General features: G+C 36.2%; 1 protein-coding gene across 1 annotated transcript in view; it reads left to right on the top strand.

Annotated features, from left to right (window-relative positions):
- The first annotated feature begins 1,328 nt into the window (after positions 1-1,328).
- Positions 1,329-22,604, top strand: part of LOC103486130 (rRNA biogenesis protein RRP5) — a 41,210-nt gene continuing 19,934 nt past the window's right edge. Inside the window, exons 1-15 of the mRNA XM_008443986.3 lie at positions 1,329-1,673; positions 2,001-2,206; positions 2,590-2,730; positions 2,835-3,008; positions 3,305-3,404; positions 4,977-5,095; positions 5,311-5,433; positions 6,014-6,085; positions 7,072-7,164; positions 8,593-8,706; positions 8,788-8,910; positions 9,525-9,710; positions 10,140-10,214; positions 18,541-18,677; positions 21,904-22,038. Coding sequence (XP_008442208.2) covers positions 1,526-1,673; positions 2,001-2,206; positions 2,590-2,730; positions 2,835-3,008; positions 3,305-3,404; positions 4,977-5,095; positions 5,311-5,433; positions 6,014-6,085; positions 7,072-7,164; positions 8,593-8,706; positions 8,788-8,910; positions 9,525-9,710; positions 10,140-10,214; positions 18,541-18,677; positions 21,904-22,038 — 1,946 coding nt within the window. The 5' untranslated portion in view covers positions 1,329-1,525. The remainder of the gene's footprint in view (positions 1,674-2,000; positions 2,207-2,589; positions 2,731-2,834; positions 3,009-3,304; positions 3,405-4,976; positions 5,096-5,310; positions 5,434-6,013; positions 6,086-7,071; positions 7,165-8,592; positions 8,707-8,787; positions 8,911-9,524; positions 9,711-10,139; positions 10,215-18,540; positions 18,678-21,903; positions 22,039-22,604) is intronic.

Here is a 22,604-nt window from a genome sequence, read left to right as displayed (position 1 = left end):
TGTGTGCGAGATAAAGCATGAGGGCCTAAGAGACTTACTAAACATGCAAAGAATAACTCTAAATAGATTAGGAAGTGTACCAATTTGATTTTGAAATAAATAGTGAAAGTTTGGAACGTGCGAGATACGTGCGAGATAAAGCATGATGACCTAAAAGACTTAATAAACATGCAAAAAATAACTTTAAATGGATTAGGAGGTGTACCAATTTGATTTTAAAATAAATAGTGAAAGTTTGGAACGTGCGAGATGTGTGCGAGATAAAGCATGAGGGCGTAAGAGACTTACTAAACATGCAAAGAATCGCTCTAAATGGATTAGGAGGTGTACCAATTTCATTTTGAAATAAATAGTGAAAGTTTGGAACATGCGAGATGCGTGCGAGATACGTGCGAGATGCATGCGAGATAAAGCATGAGGGCCTAAGAGACTTACTAAACATGCAAATAATCGCTCTAAATGGATTAGGAGGTGTACCAATTTCATTTTGAAATAAATAGTGAAAGTTTGAAACGTGCGAAATGCGTGCGAGATACGTGCGAGATAAAAAAAAAAAACCTCTATTCCTTCTATTCCTATTGCTTACTCATCCTCTATTTGATCCAACTAAATCCTCTAGTTCAATTCATTTTTCACTACCCATTCAACTTTCTAAGAACCTCAACCAAACTTTGACTAAACTAATTTACAGCAAATAAGTCCATTCCAAAAATCATACATTTACGGATGAAACTAGCAACATATACCCCAACCAAACATTTACAACAAATAAATTGAAAATAGGTTGGAGATGAAACTCACAGAAATAAGAGAAAACGCTCGAAGTTGATTGAATGGTTCGAAGAGGAGCGACGAAATGCACTGGACGACCTACGAAGGGCAAGCGACGAATGACCGGAGTAGCTTCAGGTGTTTTACGCGAAAGAGAAGGGAAAGGGAACTCTACACGAAAGAGAAGGGAAATCGATCGTGGAGAGAAGGAAAAACGAACGTAGAAGAGAGAAAGGAAAAGAGAAAGAGAAATTTAATGAAGGGCATTTTTGTCCATTCACACTTAAATTGTCCTAAAACTCTTCATTTTGAAAAGTTATCCCAAAAGTCATTTAACCTATTTTGGCAATTTTCCCCTTTTTTTTTACCTCCTCAGCTCAATTACATGTTAGTTGCCAAACAGACATAATAATTTTCATTTAAAATTGTTTGATACAAAATTAAGGTTATTGTAAAAAATTTTGGTATATGTCCAAAATCTAAAATTGAATTAGGCAATTATTTATTTATTATTATTTTTGAATAAAAACACTCAGCATACCTTTGCTAAGGAAAAAAGAGAGAGGAAAAAAAAAAGAAAAGTTAAGAGGAAACCTCCCCTAAACCCTTTCATCTTCCGCTGGCTCTCTCACTTCCCACCTTCTTTTCTTCTTCACGCCGTCTCCCCCTCCTTTTTGGCGGCTCAGTATCGTCGGCCACGCCGTCGTTTCTCTCCGGTTGACTACGACCGCCGCTTTCTTCTTGTGTTGTGAAGATGGCACCGCCTTCAAGAAAATCACAGGATGGCTCAAAGAACAAGCATTCCAAAAAGCCATTCAAGTCGAAGAAGAAAACGAGTGAAACAGCTAAACCCGAAACGGTATCGCTGCAGATTGAAGATGACGTTCCTGACTTCCCTAGAGGTGGGCTCCGACTCTGTCCTTCTGTTTGATCTTTTAGAAAGTTGCTTTGTGTGAATATGAACTGTCCATTCTCATGCCATTGGGGTTCTATTGGAAGCATGATTGAGTTTGGAAGTTAACTAAAATGAATATGAATTGTCCGTTTGGTTGTGTTCAACCAGGATTGCAATTTGAAGAAAATCCAACGAGTACAAAGTATGTGACTTGTTCATAATGATATTTAGGCCCTTAAATCTAACGGGTTTTATGTTTAGTACTTTTCTACTGTCTCTCACTAAGTTTCTTATCTAAAAAAAATGTATCTCACTAAGTTACTTCCATTTATAGGGGGAGGAGGTTATATAAGCCAAAACAAAGGGGAAAAAGTACGTGCCCAAGGAGATAAGGAGTTTCAGAATGATGATCTGCAGATGACAAAAAAAAGGGGAAAGAAGAGAAGAAAGCATCCGTCAAATGGGGATGATTTGGAATCCTTGTTGAACAATGGTGTGGTGGGAAACCTTCCTAAATATGCAAATAAAATTACTTTAAAGGTATGGCCTTTAACAGTTCAGTTAGCTATATATATCGAAGGAGGGGTAAAGTCTTTATGCACCCCAGATTATCATAAGTTATAATTTGTGAGCTGGGTACTTTTGTTTATTATTGCTTTTATACTTATTTGTTTTTTCCTTTAATTATAGAACCACTAACTTATAGTTTTTAATAACTCTTGTCTATATGCATTTTTGTAGTTGATATTATCTCTTTTTGTTCAAACTTCAAAGAGAAGAATGTTCATTAACCTCAATAATATTTTGAAAGTCATTCCTTCTATTGCTAGTTTAGAACGAATGAGTGAGAGCAATCGGCGAAGCAGTAATTTTAATCTCCATTGGTGCATGTTTAATGTTCATTCTTGATTCTTTATTTTCAGAATATAAATCCAAGAATGAAATTTTGGGGAGTTGTTGCCGAAGTTAATAAGAAGGATCTTGTTATTAGTCTACCAGGGGGCCTACGCGGATTAGTGTCCGCTGCTGATGCTTTTGATCCAATTTTGCAAAATGAAATTGAGGTAGGATTTGCACACATTTGTTGAGGAGTCGTATTGCATCAAAATGTTATTGTATGTTATGGTGTTGGACTGAATACTCAGCCATTCAAACTTTTTCTAACTAGGATACAGAGCATGATTTACTTCCTGTCATGTTCCATGTTGGGCAACTGGTTCCATGTGTTGTGCTACAAGTTGATGATGACAAGAAAGAATCGGGGAAGAGAAAGATTTGGCTTTCTTTACGCTTGTCTATATTGTACAAAGATTTCACATTGGATCTTCTTCAAGAAGGAATGGTATGTAAATTTTTTGATCCTTTTACTCGCTTTTGCAGTATTTGTATTTTCTAATTTTTTAGCATGACAATATTGGTTACATGCCATGTGTTATGTATTTTAGAGCTTCACAAATCAATTATGGTCTAAACCATATCATGTTCATTGATATTGGATAGATCTCATCCTTCTCGTTTTCTATTCTATGACATCCATTAATGATATTGAATCATTCAATTGCTGGACTTTTCTTCAAGTTTTAATCCTTTAGTGAATATGATTTTGTTATTGGTACATATAAATGAATCATCTTTCAGGTTCTGACATCATATGTGAAAAGCATTGAAGATCATGGCTACATCCTTCATTTTGGTTTGACTTCCTTCACTGGGTTTTTGCCAAAGACCAAGCAATCTGGTAAGAAGTCCTTGTGTATGTGTGTGTGTGTGTTTGAAGAAAAAGAGTCCTTTTGTTGGTAAGATGATGCCTCAAAAGTGATTTGTTCATTATTATAGTAATACTGATCTCCCTATAGTTTTATGGAAAATACTTAATTACGTTATATAAATATATGGGTTCTAACACAAGTACATAACTCTATCTCATACGTTCATGATTCCAACCATCTACAATGTGGTTAGCTCCTACTACATCGCCATCTTCTAGGTTCTCTAGAGTGTGAATGATAAGATGATAATAATTTTTGTGATAAAACATGTACCCGGTGTGAGAAAATGGGTTCTCCAGTTCACAAGGTAGTAGGGGTTATAATATAAGCAAGGAAGCAAGCAAAAGAAAAGGGCTAAGTCCTATCCTAGAAATAAAAACACTAGCAAAGGCACGTGGATAACATCACCATTGCTGGAAAACAATTCAGTCATCAAGCTCATCCTTTTCTTAGTTTCCAAAAAACCTAAGAATATAGCTGGCATTTTCATCTGGAGATCTCGACCAGTCAAGCCTAAATTTTTAATCAGGTTGCTTTCTTTTGAAGTACACAGATTCAAAATCTCTCCTTTATTTGCAATACAATACTGATATCAAGTTAAGTGAAGATAATGTGTCAGCTTCAGCTTTAGCATGAAAAAGTTCCAGCTTAGATAAAATAATCTTTTCCAGCCTTCTCCATTATTCTTTAAGCAAACCAAGATTTAAGGACTGATTTCAATTTTCTGAGTTTGGAACTCATATGAAAGCCAACCCATCCATAACGTCTAAAATGCATTAGCCAGAGAATTCTTAATTGCTAGACGATAATCCAAGTGATTTAGCCGACTATTACAAAAACGGAATGAAGGTCCAAAAAGATAGCAGTAGCTTCAAATAACAAAGTTTGTTTGAGGAGAGGACGAAGAGATTTCCCCCAACTGCAGCTGGAAGAGAACTTGGATGAAATTTGCGAAGGAGAAATAGCAAAATTACTCATCTCCTGAGTTTGTGTACTCTGCTGATCCACCTCGCCTTGAAATAAAAAGTTGTAAGCTTTGCCAAAATAATCCTCTGTAGAAGGCTCATCAGTAAGTTGTAAAGACGATAAAGAATGGACATCTTCTGCTTATGAGACATGTCCTTGAAGAAAAACCCATTCTCTTCATGCCATTTACAAAAATCTGTATTATGAATACAACTGCAAAATTCCATTTGAACTAAGAATAGGAGCAGGATGAACTAAATGATGGAAAGTGTCTGGTTGGGGTTGAAAGAAGACTAATCGGAGAGGGGTGAGGAAGGAGGAGGAGGGAGGAGAGAGCATTACCTTTCTGATTCAAATCTTGACCACTATTTAAGAAAAAGAAGTTTGAGATTAAAATTGTAAGTCTAATAGCTTAAGAGTGAATAATGAAAGTTTCGCATATCACATAGTTAAAGTATCATGTTTTGCATTGCATTTGTCATATGTATTTTTGACTATTATCAGCAGTCAGCACAGGTACTTTTTATAAATTGTCGTTGTATTTTGCTTCTCATCCATTGTTTTGGATTTTGCAGATCAATCTGGGAATGAAGTGCATGTTGGACAACTTCTTCAATGTGTTGTTAGAAGCATTGACAAAACTCGCAAAGTGGTTTATTTTAGTTCTGATCAAGATATTGTGTCCAGCAGTGTGGTAATATTCATGTGTCCTTAGTTTTCAATTTAAAAAAAAAAAGAAAAAAAATCCATGTGTCTTTAGTTTTCAATTTTCACAAAAAAAAAAAAAAAATCCGTGTCCTTCATTTGATGTGATACTTTCTTTTCTCATATTCTTTTTCTAGGGGTGTTCCCCTTCCATCAAGTGTTATGGCTCATCATTATTATGATTTTAATTCATAAATGTTACAGGCGAAGGATCTGAAAGGTATTTCAATTGACCTTCTCATCCCTGGCATGATGGTTAGCGCACGAGTACAATCAACCCTTGAAAATGGGATCTTGCTATCCTTTCTCACTTATTTTAATGGAACTGTGAGTTTTTATTCATCTACCTTTTACCACGTTTAAACATGTCGATACTTTTAGGATCCTGTTGTAGCAGGTTCTTTCGATTCCTCCTTTAGGGATGATATAAAATTTTTGTGGGACATGAATGGAGAGAAATGATAGAGTTTTTAGAGGGATCGACATATTGGGTGATGAAATTTGGGGGTGACTAGGTTCAATGTCTTATTGTAGGCGAAAAGGCAACTAGACCTTTTTTCTAACCATGAGCTTGACTTGTTCTCTGGGATTGGAGTCATTTTCCGTAGTTAGGATCGTACTCTTTTTTGTTGGGGCTTATCTTTTGTGTGCCCTTACATATTCCTTTGTTTATCTCTTTGAAATCTTGATATCTTACACAAGAAAACAAACGAAAAACATTTATGATCCTAACTCAACCATTATTTGGCAACTTGAGTATAGTTTATTGGTAAAGGCACCCACGTCTTTCTAAGGTTGAATGTTAAATCCCCACTCTATAATTGTGAACTTAAAAAAGACTATTATTCTTTTGCTTTGTTTGACATGCTTTTGTTGTCATTTGCTTTCTTTTTTTTTTTTTTTTCAGGTTGATATGTTTCACTTGCAAAATAGTTTTCATTCTTCAAATTGGAAAGATTCTTACAACCAGAACATGAAGGTATATCTTGGATTTTGTCTAATTTGTTGTTGTAGGTTCAGTACAACAATTTGAAGGCACTGCAGGCTATATATTTTCTCTAGAAACCAATTTTTAAAGTATGCAAGTCATGAGTCATCCATGTTTGTACTGGTTAAACTCCTCCTTAAAAATTATAAAGTCTAATTGGGATGTAATATATTACACGGTGCTTCTGACCAAACATTCATTTGTTTGTCAAGTGCCAGCCTAGTTTTCAAGAAATAGGAGAGCACTAGGTCTTCTGTGCTTTATAGGTGACTAGAGAACGGTTTTGAATAGTATTATGTTTCTGAATTGTCTTGTACCAAATGTTTAATTAATTACTTTGCCTTTTGGTGTTTTACCAAGCAATAGCTTACTATAGGTTAGGTGGTTAAAATAAAACAGTAGTATACTGATTGAAGCTAATGGTCAGGATGGCAGTCAAACTATATGAGTCAGCTTTCTAAAATATAATCCGATCTATATAATAATACAAAACATTCTGTTGCAGTGTCTTGGTGTCTGGCTGATTGACCTGATGGTAACTATGAGCATTAGTCTTGATGTTTAATATAATTTCGTAACTATAGTTGGTAATCAGGGGGATTTTGGATGAAAAGAGATGTTAAAAATCTCTCCAAAAATGACCATTCCTGTCCTAACACGCCACAGGCTTCATAAATATCTTAGGAGGATTTTTTTCTCTTCTGGTTCATTCAATATTTTTTTCGTGTGTATACTTTCTTTGATGATTATATTATTACCTCTGCCACTTCATTAATGGTCTTTTCTTATGTGCTGCTGTTCGAAGCACATTTCTAATTGATGGTATGCTTTTGTTTCCTGAGTTGAAATTAGTTATTTCCTCCATTACATTTATGTAATTTGTGTTTCTGTTTAAAAAAGGGTTTTTCCTTTGAGTTCTATTTCTTGATTTTTTTCGTATATTGATGAATATATACATATATATTTTTCTTGTATAGATGAATGCTCGGATATTATTTATCGATCCTTCAACTAGAGCTGTGGGGTTGACATTGATTCCACATCTCGTTCGTAACAAGGCTGCACCTCCAGTAAGTTATTATAAAAATGTCTGGAAAATCAATAAGTGAATTAGTAAGAGCTAGAAGTTGACTGATGTTAAAATTTTGGTTATGCTTTATGCCTCTTATTGGGTGTTTATTTCTAAGGGTCTATTTGTTTAAGGAGTTTTGCCATGAGTTTTTAGACATACATTTAATATATTTGTTTGTTTCACAAGTTTTTACATATTAAAATCTAGGATATTATTATCTAGGGAATTTAAAGATCCAACAAACGTGATGTTCCATTGTATATTCTCATAAAAAATTTCATATTCAATGTGTTATTTGTCAAATTTTCCCCTCATTCTTGATGTTATACTCTCTTGGAACTTCTGGCATGGTTGTTCTTTTGATGTTCAAGTTAGGTGAAATGTTGTAACTTCGCTTTTGAATCTTTCTTTTCATTCACTTCGCGATTTCTTTTTTTTTTAGTTTTCTAGAATAAAAACTCAACATTTTCAATGAACTAGTGTCTAAGCATTCTAATATATTTTAATATCTATGTACACAATTGTGTCTATTGTACTAAAGAATTTTCTGTTGTTTATCTTTCGTTGAATGTTGATCAACATGGATTAGAGGCTCTGTTCACATTCTTTTGTTTCTATATTTATTTATTTGTTTCTCACAAAAAAAAGAAAGAAGTATTAGATGGTATAATATTAAATTTACCTTTACCCATTGGCTTAAGCTTTTGGGTTAATCGATGATTTAAGATGGTACCAAAATAGGTAGTTCTAGAGATCACATGTTTAAATCCCTCTAACATTGGTTTTCACTTGTTGAGCCCTCTAAATATTTCAAGTTCACAAGTGCAGGGAGGGTTAAATGATATAATATTAAAATTTCCTTCACCTATTAGCTTAACTTTTGAGTCCATTGGTGATTTAACTTGGTAGAAATCCTATTATATAGCAGAAACTATAAAAACTAGGATCTGACTTATTTTTTCTCAATGAAATTGGTTGTTTTTATTAAACAAAGACTTATTTTTCTCCAAGTGGTGCAGATTGTAGAAACTTGCAGTTAGACACTACGGAGATTAATTGAGTTAGTCAACAAGTTTATATGGCCGTTATTTTTGGCAGTTGTCAGGAGTTCCCAGAGTTCAATTATGATTTTGTTCCTTCACTGTTGATTTGGCCGTAAATAATTTTAATTGTAGTATTGTTAAAATCATTAACATGATTCAAACATACGGCATCGATCTGTCTTGAAAGTTTCTTTACTCTCCTTGTGCACTTTGCCATGTGTGTATAAGGTTGGGTGGTCGATACCTTGAACCATGCAAAATGTTTCCATATTTCTTTATATATGTTCTTATACTTCTAGGTGCGTTGTCTAGACCATATAAATTCACAGTTTCTTACTTACTACTGAAATTTGTGAGTTCATTTTTTCTCATTTTCAATGTAGCATGTGAGAATTGGTGATATCTATGATTCTGCAAAAGTTGTTAGGGTTGATAGAGGTTCCGGCTTGCTTCTTGAAGTAGCTTCTTCTCCGGAGTCAACTCCAACATTTGTTAGTGTGAGTTTCTATAGTTGGTTTTGTTGTGTATAACTATTATTGCCTTCTAGTTAATCAATATATAATTTATATTGACCGCAGGTATCGGATATGGCTGAAGAGGTCGTGAAAAAGATCGGAAAGAAGTTTAAAGAGGGGAGTCGTGTTCGTGTTCGTATACTTGGCTTTAGACATTTGGAAGGATTTGCAATTGGGACTTTGAAGGTTGTGTTCCCTGATTAACTTTATGAAAAATGAAGCATCACTAATATGGTTTTCATTAATCACTAGGCTGTCAGATTGCCAGATTTTGTGGTCCAATCTGTGCAAATTTTGAAACCAATTTCTTCTATAATTTTTTTAATGTATCCTAATTTTTTATTGTGCCGAATTATATTAAAAACATAAAAACAATAACAAATATACTATTTCATGTTATAAACTCAATTATTTTGAACATAAAACAAGTTTATGAATTAATTAGTCATAGTTTATATTCAACCTAGTACTGACTATTGAGTAACTTTAATTAGTTTTATAGTTTATACATATATTTTCATTTGAAGAATTGTTTAAGCTGAAATTTAGTTCATCTACCAAACGAATATCTAAAAACATGTAACAAAAATATGTAATACAATTCCGTTTTCTTTGAATCCCTTTTTTCAAAAGTTTGTTTTCAGATTGCCTACCAAACAGGCCCTAAGACATTCTATTATTTCTTCCTCTTTCATTCCTTTTTTTTTCTTTGCTTAGTTCACTGTTGGTTGAATTACAAATTGATGCTCCTGTTTGATATGAGTTCATTTAATAATAGAACATGTTCTAAATGTTAACAGGCCAGTGCCTTTGAAGGTCCAGTGTTTTCCTACTCAGATGTGAAGCCTGGGACGTTGATACGTGCTAAAGTTATAGTTGTCGATGATTTTGGTGCTATTGTGCAATTTCCTGGTGGTCTTAAAGCTCTGTGTCCCCTTAGTCACATGTCTGAGTTTGAAATTGCTAAGCCTCGAAAAAAATTCAAGGTCATTATTTTGCATTGTTCCATTCCATAAAATCTATTTTTTTACCTATGGCAAAGAGAGATAGAATAACTTTTCAAGATCAGTATAGGGTAAATGGAATCATCTGGGGATCTGTTATTCAGTTTTATATTTATATAGGGCTAGAAATTGCTTTGGAGATTGTTTGAATTTACAGTGAAGTCCCAAGCCAAACGAGATAACAAGGAGTCATCCAATTGGCGCAAATAGCAGTAATTTCTTATTATTAAAAGGATAGCTCATGGAAATTTCAGAATTGAGGGTGTTAAGTCTGTTATTTTCTCTGATAGTCAATGTGGCAGACAAGGTTCTGTATTGCATAGGAAGCTATCTCGATTGTTGTTGTCCTATGATTCCATGAAATGCTTCCTGGTTTTGAAACTCAGATTCTGCTCCCATTCCAATATGTAGGTTGGAGCTGAATTAATTTTCCGTGTGCTTGGTTGCAAGTCCAAGAGAATAACTGTTACACACAAGAAGACACTTGTATGTTCCTCTTATCTTTATCTTAATATGTCCTTGAATCAGATAAATATAGTTGTTCTTTTCGTTATTTATTAGTTTGGCAGGAGTTTCAGATATGACATTTCAGTTATTTATTTATTTATTTATTTATTTTTTATTTCATACTGTGTTGTTAAGGTGCAGTCGTGTGCTTGCCCGAGGTGGGGCGAGGCAAGGCCTTAACGCCTTGCAAGTACCCAAGGCGAGCACCTTTAGTAAGACACTCACGTTTTATGCCTTTTAGTTGCCTTGAGCATACGTTCAAGGCAACCAGGCGCTCGCCTTGAACATACTGTTAGGATTAGTGAGCTTAGACCATTGGGGGATTTACCTTAAATATTTTTTTCTTTTTTATCTCTTTGTATTTTTTCTATTTATTCCCCTCCTGTACCTATTGTACTTTTATCAGAAAATAATAAGAACAAAATATTGTGGTTTTTCTTCCGGTACTCGAGTTTCTACGTAAATCTTGTGTTCTTTGTCTCTACTTTCAATATGGTTTCAGAGCGGGATATTGACCAAACCCCAGACGACACAACTAGTGATGGAAATCAAACAGAGGAGACAACCGCCGGTTTTAGCGCTGTCGTCGATGCTTGGATCCGCACAGCCAAGGATGAATGGTCCTGCCGTATTTAGACTACATAGGAAAACACAGCCAAGGTAGCTCCGTCGATTCCACTGTTGTCTGTGCTACCAAAACCCCCTATGCTGTTGGACCTCCACGCTTCGCCGCACGTGCCGTCGTCGGAGCTACATGCGTCGGTCCATCCTCTTTAGATAGTTTCAACCATCCCATTTGTGCAACCCTCTTCTTCATCTGCAGCCTATATTGCTCTCTACGCCTCGATTCGGGTTCTGTCACCTAATTCTGACCGACCACACCGTCAAATCTGTATGCCTTGCCACCTATTGACCTTAGATATTGTTTCGAGGTTAAGAATCCTCTAATTTACTCAACATTTGAAGTTATTGAATCTTGCACATTCCAACCCTAATGTGCAAGCTTCCTCTACGAGAATAACTCAGCAGTAATTGGAAGGACTTCAGCAATAGATTGCAGCAATTGTGGCTACCTTAGGGACAATATCCAACACTCCTGTATCGATGTACTCAGAGTGTTCGGTAACTTCGTTCCCCACTTTATCCTCTTCTTCTGTGGCTAATACAGTGGTACAATCTACCAGATATCATTTTTTAGGGAAAAAGTTGAATTTCTATAACTATTTCGCAAGGTCTCAATTTGTGAAATTGGTCCTTGAAGGATGACATAAATTTGGTTTCCTGACAGGGGATATACCTCGTCCTCCACCGGAAGGCAGAGGACTCTCTTCTTAGATCCATATTGATCAACATTATGGAACCCTAGATTGACAAGCCATTACCGTATGCTGCAACAACCAAAGATATATGGGCCATGATTTAGACATTAACACTATACTTCGAACGCAAAATGTCTCTTGCCTATACATGCTAAGGAAGCATGTTCATGCATGCAAGCAAAACCATGTATTTCACATCTGTTTTTAATAAGCTTTCTCTTATCTAGCAGAAAATGAACCTATGCAGAGAACTAGTCTGGAGCAGTCCCAATGATGATTTACAATACCCTAGAATTGAAGAGATTGACAGGATTTATGACTTTCTTATTGGTCTTAATTCTAAGTTTGATGTAGATCGATGGCATATACTAGGCTAGAGACTGATTCTTTCCTTGATGGAAGTTTGTTTTGAAATCCGTTTTGAGGAAGACCACACAAGGGCTATGAGCATTTCGACAACTCCAGCTATAGACTCTTCTGCTTTTAGTTCGAAGCCCACAAGCGCTATGGAAAACCAATTCCTATCTGTGAGCATTGCAAAAGATAATGGGATACCGAAGAATAGTGTTGGAAGTTACATGGTCGACAAAGTGCTTAGGCATGTGTTTTTGGTGGTTACCCTCTGCATCAACGAGACTATAAATGCTTTCATCCGTCTGCTCCTAAGTACTTTGTCTCCATGGATTTTACCTTTATTGAGAATAGTTCTTTCTTTCTTGTTGGCCTTCTTTAGGGGAAGAGTGAGAGTGAGAGTGAAGAGTCTAACTTTAACTGTGTGATACCTTTAGAGTCTACTAGTCATACTGTCATTACCATACCAAGCCTAGATCCTCAATACATAGTCCTACCTATGAACCAAGTTCCTTGGAAAACCTACTATAGGAGGAAACTTAGAAAGGAAGTTGGATCTCCTGCTAATCAGCTGGATCTAATCCAAGATTTTGAACTTTCACGAGATCAAGGTATGATTGATTCTATTGACTCACATATTGACAGTAAAATAAGTGAAAATGACTAGTTCAAGAGACTTCCTGAAAATATATGTGAACAGGGTAATATTGATACTAAGGTCATCCTGGATGGAAAGGGCAGTAATGATGAAAATAAGGTCAGTGCAAGAGTTACTATAAATAAAATTAGGGAGGATCGTTTAGAAAATATCAGTAAGTATAATCCGTCTCTTGATTCGCTTATTGCGCTAAGGAAGGGGTATCAAGTCTTGCACTAAGCACTCTATTGCTAATTATGTTTTTTATGAGAACCTATCTCCTCAGTTTAGAGCCTTCACAGCCAGTTTTGACTCTATCGTGATACCAAAAAATATCCACATTGTTTTAGAATGTCCTGAGTGGAAAAATGCTGTCATGGAAGAGATGTGGGCCCTTGAGAAGAACAAGACTTGGGAGATTTATGCTCTACATAGGGAACATAAAACTGTGGGATGCAAATATGTATTCACTCTCAAATACACGGTGGATGGAACCTTTGACAAACACAAGACGAGGTTAGTTGCAGGGTTTACTCAGATTTATGGTGTTGATTATTCAGAAACTTTTCCCCAGTTGCCAAACTAAATACTGTTAGAGTCCTGTTATCTTTCTGTGAACAAAGACTGACCTCTTTATCAGCTAGATGTCAAGAATGCATTCGTGAATAGAGACCTAGAGGTAGAGGAGAAAGTCTACAATAGACCTCCCCTAGGGTTTGAAGCTCAGTTCGGTCATTAGGTGTGTAAACTTCAAATTTTTTGTATGGTTTGAAACAGTGACCTATAACATGGTTTGATAGGTTTACTACCTTTGTCAAGTTCCTAGGGTATAGTTAGGGGCATTCCGACCTTACTTTGTTTACAAAGGTCTCTTAGGCTGGAAAGGTTGCAGTATTGATTGTTTATGTTGATGACATCGTCTATCTGGGGACGACCACGTTGAAATCATCCAATTGAAATAGAGGATGAGTTATGAGTTTGAAATCAAAAACTTGGGAAATCTGAAATATTTCCTTGGAATGGAGGTAGCTAGATCTAAATAAGGTATCTCCGAATCTCTGTGGAAGTATACCATTGATTTGCTGACCGAGACAGGTATGCTGGGGTGTCCTGCGGATACTTCCATTAAATTCAACCGTAAAACTTGGAAATTCAGATGATAAAGTTTTAGTTGATAAAGAACGATATTAACGCCTCGTGGGTAAGTTGATTGGTTTGTTCCATACTCGACCAAATATTTTCTTTGCTCTGAGTACTGTGAGTCAGTTCATGCATGCTCCCTATGAAGAACACATTGGAGGCTGTAAACAGAATATTGAGATACTTAAAAACAACTCCTAGTGAAGGATTGATGTTCAGAAAGACAGGAAAACTATTGAGACGTATACCGACTTAGATTGACCAGGATCTATTGTTGATAAGAAGTCTACCTCTGGTTATTGTACCTTTGTATGAGGAAATCTTGTAACTTGGAGGAGTAAGAAACAAAGTGTTATGGTCAGGAGTAGTGCTGAGGTCGAATATTGAGCTATGAGTTTGGGAATTTGTGAGGAAATTTGGCTCCAGAAATTCCTATTTGATCTTCATCAGAATTGTGAGACACCAATGAAACTTTTTTGTAAAGCCGCTATTAGTATTGCTAACAACCAATTCAACATGATAGAACTAAACATGTTGAGATTAATTTCTTTTTACTTGAATATTTGCTTCAGAAACATTTAGAAGGTTGAACGTTTCAGAAGCAATATTTTCTAGACCTCCAAAATGATATCCTAACTTTGAACGTCTGGTTGCTCCAATAATCAAGAGGGAGGTTTTTTATTTTAATCTATCCTCCATAGCCTTCAATAACATATGGTTTGCTATGTTTACTTTTACTCCATTTCTCAAACTTTAAATGAAAAGGACCCATTACTTGCTATACCTCTTCTCTTCCAACAAACTCTTCTAGAGACCCTTCGTCCAATTTAATCAAAGCATTCTCTGCAAACAATGGATTAATAATTATCTTTGATTGAAAAAGATCTTTCAAGGTTTTTCTAATTTCCTTCCAATCATCAAATGCAAATAATCTTGAAATTACCTATAGATTATCGAAGTCTTTTAAAACTTCTGGATTTTTAATGATCTAGTGCCGAGTTGCAATCTGAAATTTTGAAGTCAGAACAGGGGAAGAAATGCTCCGTTTTCACGATTCTTGAACATGGGGTCCGTTAAGCATCACCTTTTTAGCATAACTTGCTCTTAATGACTCAAAAGGGGGTTGCAAGGAGGTCTGGAGATGATTTCTGTACCAACTTGAATAATCGTGCTTCGTCAAGAATATTTCCAGCATTTTGTGAAAGGATTTCCAACCTTGTCGAGAGACACCCGGACATATATGGATGAAGGATAAAATTTTTGTTCCTCTTTTAAGCTACACCCCTCATACCCAACGTACTTTTGTCCTAAATTTTAAGAGCCTTGTACTTCCAAAATCATCAAAACCATTTTGAAGAAGAAAACCATTCTTGGGGCTACGCAAGAATTCAGAAATTTCCTTCAAGAGCCATTTAAATTGAGTGTCTAATAATGACAAGATCTTCCGAGCTTCCATGTCTTCTATATGGAAGTAATCTTTGTCGAACCAAAATATAGTAAGGGGCATTCACTACTTTGCATCTTTCTACTTCCATTTTCACCAAAACCAGATTGCTGCTGAAATAGGGATGAACGAGAAGATTCCGGCTTTAGAGAACTTACCGAAAAGAAGGATGACAAATGCTGGAGGAGAAAAAGGGAGTCGAAGTATGGTCAGGGACGAACGGAGGGAAGGGAGGAGAGTCATTCTCCAAGTCCTGTGTTAAATTACAACGAAGACTTTTTTAGCAAACAAATCATTTCAGTGACATGAATGTAATTACAAAAAAGAGAACTTCCTATCCAACTGATCACATTCATTTCTATTGTTTTTTGTTTTTAAAGAGGAAACAAGTCTGTTCATTAATAAAATTGTTTGTTTGTTATATAGATGTTTCTGTTAGGTATGAATGTCCCTTTTTCGTGCCCCCAATATATCAAGTACTTGGATGCGCAGGGTATTGGGTCGATCGTACTGCTCATGACCCGGTTTTCCCAGCTCTTTCAATTTCACCTCCTTCCTCGAAAAGTACATGCCGCTGGCTTCCTCAATCTCCATTAATGCCTAGGAATTTTCATCAAGGGCTTGAACTTCCCTCATGGCTGGCTCCAAAACGATCGGATGTTTACTCTCCATTTTAACCTTTAATTTTGGTGCCAATTCATTTATAAATGTACCCTTTCAAACTGCGTCAAAGATCAAGAGGTGTTCGAAAAAATCGGTAACTCGATTAACCTGAATTACCCAACCCAAACCGTAAGGGTTCGGTAGGATTAGAAAATTGGAGAAAAAAAAGTTGAGTTGGGTCCCTGGTTGTGCAAATAATGGTAGGGTTGACCCAACCCAACTCGGTTATGCATATAGTGTGTGTATATATATATATACTTGTTTTCTCTTCTTTTTCTTAAAGAAATGCGCTTGACTGAAAGGATCAAAGAATTTGAGAAGCTCATTGAACTCGACTCAAAACAGAAGGAGAGGAGCGAAGCCACTCTATTGAAAGGAGAGGGGCTCTTCCCACTCTCCTTTCCTTTGCTTACACGGCATCAAAAAGATCATCTTGGGAAACTGCGTAATTTCTCCTTTCCACCACTTGACCAAGAGGATTTTCTCTATCCGCCATGAAAGTGACCTTTTTTGGATGCCCTTTGGGAGGAGGCATTCCTTCTCTCGAAGTTACGTGGGTGAAGTCACGATAGTCTTGTTACGAGACTGAGTTCCTTTTTGAACTTCAAAAGCGAAGTGACTAATCAATGTTGTTGTCAATCACATATATATATATACAAAACCTGTCATTTACTCATTGGTCCCATCGGCTTCAAATGTAAACGATTGTGTTGCCATGCTAAATGATTGTGTTGACTAGGTAAGCGATCGTTTAGATCATATCCTCACGATCAAACGATGGAAAAAGGGCTTCAAATCTAAACGATCGTGCTGACTAGTAAGGGATCGTTTAGATTATATTCACACAATCATGTAGTTCTTTTTAAACAATGTGAAAAGGGCTTCAAATGTAAACGATCATGTTGATAGTTAAGCCATCGTTTAGATCATATTTACACGATCATGTAGTTCTTTTTAAATGATGGGAAAATAGCTTTAAATCTAAACGATCTTGTTAACCATGCTAAACTATCGTGTTGACTTGGTAAGCGATTGTTTTCACCATGCCAACCCAACTCGGCCAACCCGAAATTTTTGGGTTGGTTTGACCCTTGCATATTGAATCGATTGAGTTTGATTTTTGCCAACTCGGTTACTTTGGTTGGTCCATATTTTTCCTCCAACCTAGCTTATGTACACTCCTTCGGATCTTTGGCAACGAGGCAAGGTATCTTTCAAACCACTTCCGATATTCCTTGTAGGATCCTTCTTGCTTTATGGCCAAGAATTGCCTGGTCCGATTTCCTTCCTTTATAGTGCGATAATGATCAAACTTGTGTTTCTTCAGTTCCTTCAATATCTAATTGGATTCCGATTATTGGTCCAATGATACCAATTGATGACTTCCATATAAACCTCACCAAAACAGCCTTGAGTTTCTTCTCTTATGTTAACTCGTGAATATCAAAATTATGTTCCGCCCTATACAGCCTCAAATCTGGATGATCTCCCTTGAAAATGGGTATCTCAAGTCTTATACTTACTCCTGTGTTCCCCCGTATCACTTGAGAGGATTCACCTTCCTCAGCTTCAGTATACTTCTCCTTCCTCTGGGATCCTCCGTTTACCAGTGTCCCATCCTTATCTCTACTCAAGGTAACTTTGGAAAAACCATATCCTTTTGACTCGCAATATCCTGATCATGGGCTTCCACCTTATCTTCTGTTTCTTTCAATGTCATCGTTTGTCCCTGGATGAAGAATGTCTCTGATGCCAATTTGTTAGGTATCATTGTCACTGCACTCGGAAAACAATACCCAACAAGACAAGAACATGGATAAACATTCGCTGAACTGAATATCTCTTGTACTTTGAGTTGTTTATTAATAATAAAGTAGTATGTCTCCGTTTCAAAAAAAAAAAAAAAAAAAAATCACTTGCCGGACTGATATTCACTAGGTACAATTCCAAAGGATACTACATAGTCTCTAGGACAAATCCCAAACAACGCAATTAGAAGAAGAAAATAAAGAACAAAGAACCAGTGACAAGATAAGGGCTGATTTGAGAGCGCCTCCTTCTCCCAAAGCTTCAAGAAGCTCCCAAATTCTTCACACCTCCAAATGATTCCCAAAACCCCTCATAACCCCCCATGGATGGTCCCCACTTCACGTAACCACTCTTTCTGTGCCTACATTCCCCAACTTTCCTGGTTTTCCCCTTCTCTGGTGCGTGTGCATAATTGGGGGTCTAACAGTTCCTCTTTATTAATCAATTACAGCTTATAGCTTATCAATTAGCTTCTTATTTACTCGTTTACAGTTTTAGTACGGAACAACTAGTTTGTTTTCAGTCATTAAATGCCCCGACTTTTTGTCTCATCCTTCAATATTGAACAAGGATTGCTTTTAGTATTCTTAGGGGGCTCCAATGTGTAGGCTTCATTATTTTACATGTTAAAGGGACTTCTCTCTTTCCACACTTTTTTCCATGTTTTGGCCATCATGCATTGTGAACCATCTGTCTATTCTCTGTTTAATTTTTCTCAATAAAAGTTGTTGATTCTATAAAAGAATTCTTAGTTTAAATTTTCCTCCAATAGAAATATGAAAAAGAACAATATGTAAACTTCTTAAGTTTGATGGTTGTAGTTGTAGCAATTGAAGAGTATCGTGAGCTGCTTTCTTGCACGTGCATTAAAACCCTGCTTTTTCCTTCAAGATACTCATAACTAGTATCTACTTGGTTATTCTGATACATGCCAATTTACAGGTAAAATCAAAATTGGAGGTTCTTAGTTCATATGCTGATGCTACTGCAGGGTTAGTGACCCATGGCTGGATAACGAAGATTGAAAAACATGGTTGCTTTGTCAGGTTTTACAATGGGGTTCAAGGTTTTGCTCCTAGGCAAGTTGGAACTTACCATCTTATGTGTTTGACCTAAGTATAATTTTCCTGTTTTCAAGATTTGCATATTGTATCTCCATAATGTACTCTTTGAATATTGTAGTAGTACCAAGCACTGTCACTTCATTTTTCACACATTGTGAGTTGGAATATGATAGGGAAGCCAGTAGACCTTGTTGGGTTAGAAGTAGAGAATTTAAGGGCTCATAACAAAATCATGTTGGCTAAATTACTTTGGTGTTACTCCTAGAGCCTAGAACCCTTTGGTATAGGATTATTATGATCAAGTTTGAGTCATCCTTTTGAGTGGTGTCTGGTGGGATTAAAAGCACTCACAAAACTTGGTGGATAGATATGCCCAATGAGCTCTCTTTCTTTCTTACCTGATTAATTGTGATGGGAAGGAAGCATATTTTTGAGAGGATAAGTGGGTGTCATGTAGGGGCCTTTTGGGTAATTCCTAAGTATTTAGGCTGATTGTATTTCTTATAATTTGTATTGGTATTCTATTATTTTCCGTTTATTAAATACTTCAATTCCTAATTTTGTTTTAGAATAGGTGTGAACATGCCCTTACTCTTGGGGTTTATCTAAAGAGATTAGTATTATGTTAACCATATGGGTTTGACCTAGTGGTAAAAAAGGAGACAATCTCAATACTGCTCCGGACACTATTGATATAAAAAAAAAAGAAAAAACAAAAAAGAGGTTAGGAATGGCTAGTTAGGTGTGAACAAGCCTTTCCCTTCTAGGCCTATTTAAAGGGGCATTGTTATCATTTTCCGTCAACTTGAATAATACTTCGACTTCAAGAACTCTCCATGATTCTTAGTCTATTGTATTAGTTGTTTGGCGAGGGGTTCTCTCCACCACTCGCCTGTTGGCTGTTATTTTTGCAACGAAGACAAACTTCTTTATTAAATATAAACTCAAAGTACAAGAGATGTATACATTGAGCGTAATAAAACAACCTAAAGAACAAAAAGCAAGGGGATCAGAAGGTGCACCCGGGCATCTCAACTAGGTTGACACCCCCTTATCACAAAAACTTCATATCCCAATTATAACACTGACCAAAACAGACGATGTGCTAGATAATACACAATTGAGTCCAGCACAACTACATAGGGTCGAGAGAGAGAAAATGCGAAAATTAGAGGCAATACAATAACAACACCAGTGACGAAATAGCTGTGCCAAACAAAACAGCTGCTGAGAAATCCAAAAACAGAATAGAAAAGAAGCTCCAAAAAGGCTTGTCAAAACAAAGATTAAAGGGTTGGTTGGGAGAAGAAAATTGCCCAATTGATGCAAATATCTTGAATGGTGTAAGCCCCAGAATCCTTGTTCAAGAAACTCCAAGCTGCCATGTTTCACTCTGCAGAGAGAAGAATTTCTGGACTAGGTTTTTCCTTATCGTGAAAAATCCTCTGGTTTCTCCCAAACCACAGTTCAGAGAGAACTTTTGATAAATTTAACCATATTAGTCTACGATTCTTAGGGAAGCAGTGGACCCTTCAGAAGTTGAAGAACCGAGGAACAAAGGGTGCCATAAAAACCCAAGCAATAATGAAAATGGAGAAGATTCTATTCCAGCAGAAGAAAGAGAATGGGCATAGAAAAAGGAGATGGAGTAGAGTCTCGTTGGCCTTCAAACAAAGAGGACAAACAGAGTTATGTTTCCGTTTATATCATTTTCCCTATATGAGTAGTCTCAATAACTCTCTTATTTGGGTTGTATCGTCTATTGTTTGATACGAAAAATACCACATGTCTCAACTCATATCTTTGATGACAGAGTTTGAGTTTAGACCTAAGAGAAAGGGTACTCTTTTTTGGCCGACGTGTATAAGTAAATAAGCAGTTATCCATCTTAAAAATATATTATGCAGTAATAATATTTTAGATTACATGGAGGTGTATGTGTATTAATATTTATATTTTATACGAGGTTGTGGTCCCTCCTTTGTTTGTTGGAGGATGTTGTGGCTAGGCAAGGGAGAAAGGATTTTCGTTGTCAGAGTCGTAACCCCTATGATGGATTTCTTGTAATCTTTTTCTCGATACTCACTAGAGTCTCCCTTTAGAGAAATGACAAGTTGGAAGGTGAAAGTCCCAAAGCCAAAGGTGAAGTTTTTTATTTGAGTTAATACCTCATATAGGCTTTTAAGGAAGATGTCCATGGTGTTTGGCCTTTTGCTGTATTCTTTGTTTGGGGTGGGAAATACTTGGATCACTTATTCTGGAATTGCACTTGTCTTTATGCAATTGGTTTGAAACGGTTAGTGATATATGATTAAATTTGACTTCAACCACTAGTTTAAGCTTTTGGGTGAATTGGTGACTTAAGATGGTATTAGAGCAGGTGGTCAATGGAGGTTTTGTGTTCAAGCTCTTGCATTGTTGTTTCCTCTCCAATTAAAATTAATTTCCACTTGTTGGGCCTTTCAAATATTTCAAGCCCACAACTTTTCTTTGGGGCTACATAGCGAGGGACTTTAGTGTTTAGATTGAGGAGTTCTTCCATCCCCACCTAGAGGTAGATTGGGGTTTTTTGGAAGGTTGGTGTGTGCACGTTGTTGTGGGCCGTCTTGGGTTGAGAGAAATAGAAGGATTTTTTTAGGGGTGGAGAGGGAACGTTTCATTGTTTGGTTCTTGGTTAATTTTAACACATCTCTTTGGGCATATGTGACAAGTTCTTTTAGTAATTATTCTTTAGCCTTGTTTTATTAGATTGGGGATTCTTCTTCTAGGGTGCTCCCTTTTGTGGGCCTGATTTTTTGTACGGCTTTGTATTTCTTGATTTTTTCTCAAATGAAAATTGTTCTAGAAAAAAGAAAATAAATATTTTGATTTCAGATATGGCTATTTTGACTTTTACTCTACTTGTCTTCTTTGTTCCAAATTTTCATTTGCCTTGAGGCAGAAATTATATGTCAATCCTATTCTTTATCTCAACCGACTCAAAATCCTAGGTGTATGATTATTGTTGTTTTCACGTTAGGTTTGTATCTGCTCTTTTTTTTTCTTTTTTTTTTTTTTATTAACTTCATTTTCAATGAAATTGCATGAATTTATAGTGAGGAGTGACGGTTGCTTATGCTGTTGATTTTGCTGCATTCTTGTGTAGCAAATTCATGTATACTGCTAGTTTGACTATGCTATTTGTGGAAGTTAATTATTATTTGCCTGTTACTGTAAAGCTAATTTTCCTGTTATTGTTCAGATTTGAGCTGGGAATAGAACCTGGTTCTGATCCAAGTTCAACGTATCATATTGGGCAAGTTATCAAATGTAGAATAACAAGCTCTACTCCCTCCTCCAAGCGAATTAGCCTTAGTTTTGTAATGAAGCCTGCAAGGTTTGATTCTATTTACCTCATACTCAGATAAGTGTGATCATTTCATTTCTACGTGTGGAACTAATATTATAAATATGCCTTCTGAAATTCTAGAAGTATCCAAGTAGGGTAAATGAATGAGTAATTCTTTTGTTAATTCTTGTGATTATGTACTGTTTACGGTGTCAGTTGGAATGCTCGTTTCTACGAAGTTTTGGTTTCTTGTCAGAAAATAGAAGTAGGTTAGTGAAGTACCCATCTCAGATAGGCAAGGTCCTTACTGGGTCCTGAGGTTATTTATTTCCTCTATTTTGTTTGATTACTAAGTATTTAGAGCATTACTCTCTTTCCATTTTCGTGATGAAAAGTTGTGTATCCTTTAAAAAGGGATGAAAAATAACTGATTTGTTTGTAGGAATTACTATGAAATGGGAAAAGCAAAATGGATCGACTCCGGTCCTTGGCTATTTTGAGAAAGGAAAAAATTAACATTTCTTATGATTTTATTTTTCTTTTTTAGAAATAAGAAATGAAGAATTGGTAACTACATGCAATATAAGTTCTGACCAGTGTCATTATCATTGGAG

This window comes from Cucumis melo, chromosome 8 (assembly GCF_025177605.1).
Source record: "Cucumis melo cultivar AY chromosome 8, USDA_Cmelo_AY_1.0, whole genome shotgun sequence".
In the NCBI taxonomy this organism is placed as follows: domain Eukaryota; kingdom Viridiplantae; phylum Streptophyta; class Magnoliopsida; order Cucurbitales; family Cucurbitaceae; genus Cucumis; species Cucumis melo.
Note: the sequence above shows the minus strand (reverse complement) of the source record. Positions and strands in the feature narration are given on the sequence as shown.